This window comes from Xenopus laevis, chromosome 8L, assembly GCF_017654675.1.
Source record: "Xenopus laevis strain J_2021 chromosome 8L, Xenopus_laevis_v10.1, whole genome shotgun sequence".
In the NCBI taxonomy this organism is placed as follows: domain Eukaryota; kingdom Metazoa; phylum Chordata; class Amphibia; order Anura; family Pipidae; genus Xenopus; species Xenopus laevis.
In genome coordinates, this window is record NC_054385.1 from 28,776,941 (window position 1) to 28,786,588 (window position 9,648).

Sequence of the window (9,648 nt, forward strand, 5' to 3'; positions counted from 1 at the left end):
AATGATACTATAGCTACAGATAAATACGAATCTTACTTGTTATGCTAGTATTAATCAGAGTTAACTATCTTTTAAATTCCTTGTGTGATAAGTGGTCATGAAACGCCAAACCCAAGAAATCTTCATGATTATAGTTTTAAGCATTTAATTCATATTAAAATTTATAATAAGTGATTTCTACAATTAAACCCAAAGTCATCCAGACTCTAGTGCAACTAATGACCTTAAGGGTGGTGAAATAAGCTGTATGAGTAGGTGAAGACACTTAAAATGGAAGAGACCACATGAATAAACACTTAGGTGTAATCTCCACTGTTAATAAATTTTTTAGTAACTCACCATTCATTTAGCAGTTCCCACGTCCACGTAATTTTTTTTAATATGGTTCCGCTCACCAAAGTTTTTTTTATTTAATTTTGGGTTTCATTATTTCTGCATGTAAACAATTGTTGGTTTAGCAGCAGAGCTTGATTAACATGTGAAAAATCTAAGATCTGTTAATATGATATATACAAGTTAAAGTTTGTCTCTCAGCACTATTGTTTTAAAAAACCATTATGCTGGTGTAAAGGTTTTGACAAAAATATATATAAGCTACAGATTTCTCTTCAACTCAAGCCGTTAACTATATTAAGAAATATTAATATATTTATATGTTGGATGTTCTAGTAGCGTCTTGTATTTTGACTAGATTATAATGAATATATATAATAATATATATAATATAAGAAGACACGTATAGCAATAAGATGTTATTTGCAGTTCATCTAGATCTCACATTTAAACCAGTGTAGAGATATGAATGATTTTCATAGTTTTTTCATGTATTCAATGATTTCAATATTCAACAATCTCCACCCCCATTAACTTATAGGTATTGTATTTTTTATTAACAAATCGCGTCTTATTACAATTTGCAAAATGTAGACTAGGGTTCAATTATAAATTATGTTAATTACTTAAAGGGAGTCTACCTTAGTGGTTCTTCTTTAAGTTGATAGATCATTGGCAAATTGGTCAGTTGGTAAAGAACATACTGTTCGGAATTTTGGGAGGTGGACGCTTTCTCGGTGATTAGCTGCAGGCCAGAGATCATCAGGCAGGGTTTTGCTTGGCAGTATTTGTACTTAATAATAAAATAATGAAGTAGCAGCGGGGGTAACTTGTGTTAGGATGTAAATAGATTATATAGAGTATGTGTGGTGATTCATGCATGTTAAACAATCATGTGATTTTTTTAATGGAGTCACCTGATGCACCCTTTGGAGATAGAGAAGCTGGGACGGTGATCTATAAACAGTTTGAATCCTGTGTGAACACAACTGCAAATTATTATAAAAATGTTTGTTTATTTCAACTGCAAGCGTTTAAACGTTCTGCCGTTTTTTTAACTTACCACATCTATACACAGGAAGAAACTAAACACACATACACACACCACAATTGCTGAGATGTGGAGGCACTACACTATAACATTTGATTCCCTCAATAAAACTTTAGGACACTAGTTTGTCAAGGCCAGGTTAGCCGACACACCACTGATCTACCGAAAGCGCCAATTTCGGCAGCACTCGTCTTGATGACAGGTTTCACAGCCAAATTGCAATGGACAACCAAAATGCCCATGCAGTTGGCTAGAAAATTTTATATATATTACAGAATCTCACCTATCTTGTTTAAACAGAACAGTCTTGTGACTCCCATGAATGTTTAAAGTTTAACTTCGAGGTATTAAACATATTATAAAGACAAAAGTATTCAAGTGCTGTACGAATCAATGGTGATATCATTAAGCATACAAGAATATATACGAAACTATATCAAAATAACTAAAAGCATATAAAAGTAAGGCGGGCCCGTCAAAAGAGCTTACAATCTAAATGTGAAATTTCAGTAGTGTAGATGGAAGCTAATGAAAACTAAATGATATTCTTATTATATATGCATCATCTACCTGAAAATAAACTCCTCGATTCCTGCGTGTCAGTGATTGTAAGACTACGATTGTGCGAATGTCATGTACGCCTGTGCAGTCTCACGCGGCAGTCACGTGATCTCTGGATAACGAGCACTGTAGCATAGATTAACCTAGCAAGAGATAGAGATACGTAATTCTGGATCATATATGCAAGACGGAGTTAGGTACGAGAGATAGAGTAGTGGACAGGGCGGATGCACAGGACAGAGAGGATAATTGAGTAAGAAACTAAAGTAGGAGGATATAAAGGAAAAAGAAGGTAGGAAAGATAAGAGGAAGAGGAAAAAAGAGTCTGCTCAGAAGAGAGAGAACTTACACAGGATAATCTGCAAGATAGACAAAGAAGAAGGCAAAACAGAAGTAGCAACGAAGACAAAGTACAATAAAAAAGTAAAGAGATGAAGAGATAAAAAACTATCAGTGGTAGGGAAGAAAACAACCGCTGAAGAGAGAAGAAGAAGAGGAAAAAGAGTAAAAGATCGAAGCAAGAGAAAGGGAATGCCGAGATGAGACATAAAAGCTGAGAGAAGAAGAGAAGGCAAGATGAAAAACTGAAAGAGTAAGGAGCGCTTAAGAGATTGAATCTTTCAGAACAAGAAAAGAAGGAAGGAGCAGAAAGAGGAAAGACAAGGAGCCCAGAAGATCGTTGGAAGGTAAGGGGAAAACATATACTAGTATATCTTCTTGGTAACTTACTACTAATTTTTAATATAAGGTCATATAAGTTGAGAGATCCCTCTCTTCGTTCAAAGTCAATAGAGTTTTAGAAGACTTAATTACCAGTTATGTTTTAGCAAAGATTATTAGGAAATAGGAACCCCAAAGGCTAAAAAAATCCTCTTAACTATGTTTTTAAAAACAACAATAAACATCTCTTCCGGCAGCTCCACTTTACCCCTAAGAAGGTCCTCTAGCCTGCACACGCTACAGGCACCATTGGTATCAATGAAAAGCCAAACCCTCATAGCATGCCTAGACATACATTTTTATCAATTTTTTACAGACAGCTCACCTTCTTATACAGGAAAGCTCTTGTGGTTCACTGGAATGTTTAAAAGTTGCTTTAACAGTGATTACAGATATTCCATAAAAGCACAACATATTTTGCAGTGCTGGACAATGACTGGTGAATAGCTAAGCATACAAGAATGATCAAAATCAACACAAGTACCAATACAGAGAGGTAAGAGCGGGGCCTGTCCAAAAGTACCATCTAAATGAAAGATCAAGTAATGTTGTGATACAATGATTTCTTATTTAGATTGCTGAATTACCTGAAATTAAAACATTCTCTGATTCTGGGTCAGTGAATTGTAGAGACTGCAATTTTGCTAATAGGCAACAGTGTACGTGCGGGTGTATGTCTTACTGCGCTAGGCACATGATTCTCCTGGTGAACTTTGGTTGTTCAACTGCCACTGATGCCCAACGTCGTTTTGATCATCATCATTTATTTATATAGCGCTGTCAAGATACACAGTGCTTTTGTGAGAGTTATTATAGTTAATTAACTGCCCCCCATTGGTGGGATGTTTGTCCTGTTGATGGGTTGGGGTTTCTACAAATCCGATCCCCTTTGCTTTGTTAAAAATGTCTTATATTTACAGTTAGGTGTTTTTAGTTTTGCCCAAGACGATTAGGGAAAATAGGAAACCCCAAAGGCCTAATAAAATCCCTCTTACACTTAGGGGGTTATGTATTAAAAGGTTTTGAGGGTAGTTTTACCAAAAACTTGAGTTTTTATGTTGAAAAAAAACAAAGATTTAGAGATTTAGAATACCCAAAGCAGGAAATAGGTTTTTTTTTTTTTGGTTGGTTTCGCTCAAAAACTCAATTAATTCGAATGATTCTAGTTTTTTAAATTTTTTTTTTACTGTAAACTCGATTAATTTGAGTATTCAGAGGTTTTCACCCGAAATTGATTTATTCAAGTTCTTTACATATTGTAGTTTTTTCATAAATTAGAAAACACTTGAGTTGTGGGTTTATTCGTTATTGATAAATAACCCCTTAATGTTAAGAAGGCTCACAAATAATAAGATAAAGAGTTTTTTCTCTGAATGTGGGTGCTTTCTTAGCTACATTGTTTATAGAGATACATAGATATATTTAGTAAAATATACAATTCATAATATATTTTGATATGGGATTGTGACTGAATTTGTTTGATCCCACAAGGTGGAAAGTGGAAGTGCACCGAAGAAATCCCACGTGGATGAGAAAAGACCAGCCCCCCCTGGACATACAGAGTTACAAATTCCACCGAGAGCTAGGAGAAGGCATGTTTGGACAGGTGAGTGTGGGGACTCCCAATATAGAAATCTGCTTTTGTTAACTTTTATAAATCTGTACAGAAACATGAAGTAAAATCAAGCACTTGGCAATGTCTTTAACATTCTGATTGACTCTATTATCTGTCATTCATGATGTAGCAGCATTCAAGACACTCTGTAATTATTTCGTCTCTTTGCTCTTAGGTGATGTTGGCATCATATACATCAAAGAAACAACTTGTGGCAATTAAGAAGGTGCCCAAACAACCCAGCAAGGGCAACTTTTACTTGCATCATGAAGGAGGCCCGACTCTTGAAGATCGCCAGAGGATGCCCCTTTCCTATGGCCATTCTCATGCCACATTCCAGTCCGAGGTACAGAACACTGTTTTGATACATAATCTGTTTCATTAATGGTTTTACTCCTAAGGCCAACCTAATGCACAAACATATCCAGTGCTCATCTTATTTACAATCCTGTCACTCCCCAAGCTTTATAAACCTAGATTGTTTTCTAGGTTACCTTGGGTTACTCTTTGCTCTCTGAAAGAGCCTCTTCAATATTTCCAGATCCATTAAATCTAGTATTATAACTGCAGCTAAATGGGAAAAAAGTTATAATTTTTCATCATGTTTTGCAGTCGTTAGCCTTTCAAAACTGGGTTTCACAATATAGTGCAATATGCAGGGCAGCCATATCTTCTATTTCATTGTACTCATGTGGGGCTGTTATATATTGACAGATGGGGATATATGTATCAAAGAGGGAAGTTAGAGATCACAGTCTGCTAGCGTGAAATAGTGCCTCTCTCCATTCATTTCTATGGGATTTTTAAAGTATTTCACCCTTTCATAAATACACCTTTAAAAATCCAATAGAAATGAATGGAGAGATGCGGTATTTCACTCTAGCGTGGTGATCTTTAACTTCACTCTTTGATAAATATATCCCTATGTGTTGTTAGTCAGTAGGAAAAGTTAATTTCTGGTTTGAAAGCAGATCCAGTATCACTATGCACACAGCTGGTGCTCAAGTTGTGGTACTCATAGCTCACAAAATGCAGAAATATCTTTTCCTCATCCTTCTTGCAACTGCAATCAAAAAACACTTGACATTTTTTCCTGTCTGTAGAAATACACAGAGAGAGAAGAGACCCACATACAATGTTATGAGGTTTCCTTGGATAGTTATTAGTGCAAAAGCAGCTTCTATTAAAATTCTATTCTCAGAGCTACTTGCATGTGTTCACTCTTGATTCATACTTGCATTGTGCTAAAATACTAGTGGCATCGGCTTCCAGGGCTCCCTTTGTGTATAGGGCCTACTCAGGCAACTCACCTGCCCCAATGAATTCCCAGGTCCTAATACTATATCCTTTTTGAATTAACAACTTGAGAATAGATACATAATGGAGAGCAGAGTCTAATGAACGAATGAAAACACCTCTGATAACTATTTAGTCTCACATTCACATTCCTTGCTGTTCAGTTCTGTGCCATGTATTCCTATGTCTCACCAATTCTTCATTTGTCTAACCAGCTGCATGCCTTCTTCGTGCTCGAATATGCCGGCGGGGGAACACTGTACAAAGTGATTGAAGATCAAGGAAGTCTACCAATGAAGAACATCCAGTAAGTGATAAGATTCTTACTATAGACTGAGGAATAAAAAAAAGATGTGTGCACAGCAGCAGAACCAGGGCACCACTAGAGGGCAAGAAAATCAAATTTAAATATTTGTTTTTATATATACATTTTATTGCAGGTTCGGGAATCACAACATTACATCTGTAGATAATAAAATAGAAATGCAGAATTTGTTGGAAATGTCCTTCATGTAAATTCATGCACAGCTGTGTATTGGTTCTTGGGCCTTTGCCTGAATAAAGCACTGCGTATCTTGACAGCGCTATATAAATGATGATGATGATGATGATGATGATGAATAAGGAAGGTGTGTGCACAGCAGCAGAACCACCGCACCACTGAATTGCATTGAAGGACAAGAAAAAGTTGAATTCACTAGGTGGTGTCTATTCGATAGTTAGCCCAATGGAATTTAGCTTGTTTACTTATTATTTTTCTTTTTTTTGCAGGTTCTACACTGCAGAGATGGTGATAGCCCTACAGTACCTTCACTCCAATGGCATCATCCATCGGTCAGTAAAATTTCAGTTCTCTTCTCTAGAATATTGAGTAATGTCTACTTTCCATTTTTATTCACTGTTAGCATGATATAGTTAACATTTTTATAGCATTTGTTCAAGTTTCCTTGAGATACTTACTGTAACTTTGCAGGCACGTAAATGTACAGCAAAGTGTCACCCCCTTCCCTCACGGGCAAGATTTTTCCCTATTAGTTCACAATCTAACAGTAATGTTTCCACCTCTGGTATTCTGGTGCAATCAGTTAGTGAAAGTTCATTTTAGTGACTCTGTGACACTGTCTGTCCAGACTCACTACAAATTGCTCTTTGTACTTTACATTTCATTTTAACCAAGCAATGCATCTTTCTCTCTGTATAATCTGCCTTTACTGTAACACTTGTTTTTTGTCTTTATTATCCATTCCTTTTTCTTACTTCTTAACTTAGTTGCTTTTAGGTTGTTCTATACCAAAAATATCTGTTTTCAGTTACCTTTTAATGTGCATTTACTTACTTATCCCTGACTATCACTCGCAGAACTACTTATTCTAGAATGTTAATTGTTCCCAACACCTATGTTGCAGAGATCTGAAGCCAGAAAATATCTTGGTGGATAACAACGGGCACATCAAAATCTGTGACTTCGGCCTCGCTGTTGAGGGAGTGTTCGGTGGAAAGAAGATCAGCGGATTGACAGGAACACCTGGATACCGTGCACCGGAGGTCAGAAATCTTTTCCAATGTCATTTATACACAGAGGCATTCAAATCTTTGTGTCTTTTTCTTCTTTGGACATCTTTGTAACTTTGATAATTTGTTCTCCTTTTTTTCTGAAGGTTTTGTCATTGGAGAAGTACAATGCTGGAGTGGACTGGTGGTCATTCGGTGTCATCATGTACGAAATGGCCACTGGCAGACAGCCATTTGCCCCATCACTGGTTTCTGCACAGGAGCTGTTTGAGATAAGGGAGAAAAAGCTTGAATACCCACGTCACATGAGCCAGGAAATGCGGGACCTTCTGCCAAAGGTAAGTAGAAACAATTACAGCCCTTCTATTGTTGGATGGTGCCTGACTTAACATCTATTATAGTCTGATAAATAATCTTTTTTTTTATAGCTTCTGGAGATGAACAAGACCAAACGTTTAGGAGCAAATGGGAACATCAGGGAGCACTCATTCTATGCCAGAGTCAACTGGAGCGAGCTGGAAAATAGAAAAATAAAGACACCTTTCCAGCCCAAAATTGTAAGTACATGGCTACACCAAGCAACACGAGGCTTCTCCCTTTATTCACCCTACAGTACCACTGCTTATTTCTGTTTTTATTCATCTATAGTTAGGGTGGCAGATTGAAGAAGAAAAAAGCTGAGTTTTGTAAAAATTCCTCAGTAGTGGGGGGTTTGATGGCTTCATAACATAAATAAAAGTAATAACATAAATAAAAGCTACTGAGTTACATATTTCCCTTACATTCGTACCTCCACAACACCTACATGTATGCTTATTGCATCATTGACAGATGGGAAGGCTAGGTTTGTGGAGACTAACAGGCTCTTTCCTTTATTAGAGCTGTAATAGGTAGTTAGTTGGCTTTTGCAGGAACCAAGTCTCCATATACCTTGTAATATCACATTTTTCTTCTTTGCAGCTGAAAGAGTTATAAAAAATAGTTATAACCCCATTCCTCAAATTGTCCTGATACAGGTATGGGGTCTGTTATCCAGAATGTTTGGGAGCTGGGGTTTTTATGCATAAGGGGTATTTTTATCATTTGGATTTCCATATATTAAGTCTACCAAAAACGCATATAAACATTCATTATACCCAATAGGATTGTTTTGCCTTTGATAAGGATTCAATGTATTTTAGTTAGAATAAAGTACAAGGGACTGTTTTACTATTAAAGAGAAAAATATTAAATTATTTCTGGATAATGGGTTTTCTGGAAAATGGATGCCATACCTGTACCATGTAGTAAAAAAACTTCTTAATCATGAAGTACAGAATTTTAAATTAAATACACTTTTTTTTAGCTAAATCTCATTCAAATATATGTGACCATACTGTATCATTTATTTTATACCCATGCTTAAAATTATATATTATAATCCAACAAAGTGTGTTGTTTCTTTTTTTAGCCACCAGCAGATAAGTTACCAGTAATTCATCCAGGATTCTGCGCTGAGACATCTAAGAGAGCTAAAGTGGAAGGCTTCTCCGATGTGGATTCCAACTGGAATTGGCAGAAGTAAAGTATTTTCTGTGCTCATGTGGATTAACCTCAAACTGCCTGTACAGCAAGTGATGACGGCAATGTACCATCCATGGCCAATTCCATCAATGAACATCAGATCTGCCATCTACTGTCTACTGCAAGTGTACAAGTGTCTGCCCGTACAGCCAATTACACCAGCACCACATGGGATCCTTGACAGAAAGTAGAGAGAATTCGAGTCAAAGTGGTAAGTGAAATTAACTAAGTCCATTAAAATGGGAAAGACGAGAAAGGATTACTTATGGAAGGAGTAATACATGATAGTAAACATGTTGAGGTATTAATAGGGCTTTCAGAAGATTGGGGCAACTTGCTAGTGTGTTTTGTGCCCTTAGACTCCTAGAAATTAGTTTTTTACATGGGAAAGGAGAGAAATAGTATTTATAAAGTAATATACAGAGTTATGCTATGAATAATGTACTCTTTTCTTTTGTATTTTGTAGCACACAAAACATCATAGGAGGCCCCACCAGAAGAAAGGAATAGCTGCACGCCGGACTTTCTGAATGGAGAAATCCAACAGACCCTTGGATAAGGGTAAAAATGTATACTGAACATACAGAGCACTTATGGAAATCCAGTGCACTGTTAAGTAACACCGTTCAGTATACTTCAGTTTCTTTATATAGGGTAAGTTAAGTGGGGTAAGTATAGCATTAAGTAAGTTTTCTTCCTTTTCCAACTTCCCTCCCATTCTTTTACTGTTTTTTATAGATAGGATGTTATATAGGAATATAAATATTACTCTAAACCTTGTTTTTCACCTTTAATATAAGTTAAGGCAAAAAAAAGGGTGGGTGGGTGGGTAGTGATGTTATATTGGAATAGGAATATTACAATAGTTTGTTTCTTTTCTTTTATGCTCTCCTGTCTTTCCCCTGTCTGTAGTCTGTAGTACATAGGTTAAAGGTAAAGTTTGTGGGAAAAGGGTAAAGTTTATGGGACAAGGGATACAGGATATGGCAGTAGTGAT

At 36.4% G+C, this 9,648-nt stretch overlaps 1 protein-coding gene across 1 annotated transcript; it reads left to right on the top strand.

The window, feature by feature from the left end:
• Nucleotides 1–5,733: 5,733 nt before the first annotated feature.
• Nucleotides 5,734–9,350, top strand: LOC121396942 (protein kinase C delta type-like). The gene is made up of 7 exons (XM_041572599.1): nt 5,734–5,883; nt 6,348–6,410; nt 6,983–7,121; nt 7,235–7,426; nt 7,517–7,645; nt 8,539–8,862; nt 9,119–9,350. The coding sequence occupies exons 1-6, from the start codon at nt 5,750–5,752 to the stop codon at nt 8,650–8,652; spliced, it is 771 nt and encodes a 256-aa protein (XP_041428533.1). The 5' UTR covers nt 5,734–5,749; the 3' UTR covers nt 8,653–8,862; nt 9,119–9,350.
• The last annotated feature ends 298 nt before the right edge of the window (nt 9,351–9,648 follow it).

Excerpts from the sequence above, each read along its gene's own strand:
- LOC121396942 (XM_041572599.1), top strand. The coding sequence starts at position 5,750 with ATGTATTCCTATGTCTCACCAATTCTTCATTTGTCTAACCAGCTGCAT. Across the intron at positions 7,427-7,516 it reads TGCGGGACCTTCTGCCAAAG|CTTCTGGAGATGAACAAGAC; the intron begins GTAAGTAGAAAC and ends TTTTTTTTATAG. Across the intron at positions 7,646-8,538 it reads CACCTTTCCAGCCCAAAATT|CCACCAGCAGATAAGTTACC; the intron begins GTAAGTACATGG and ends TTCTTTTTTTAG.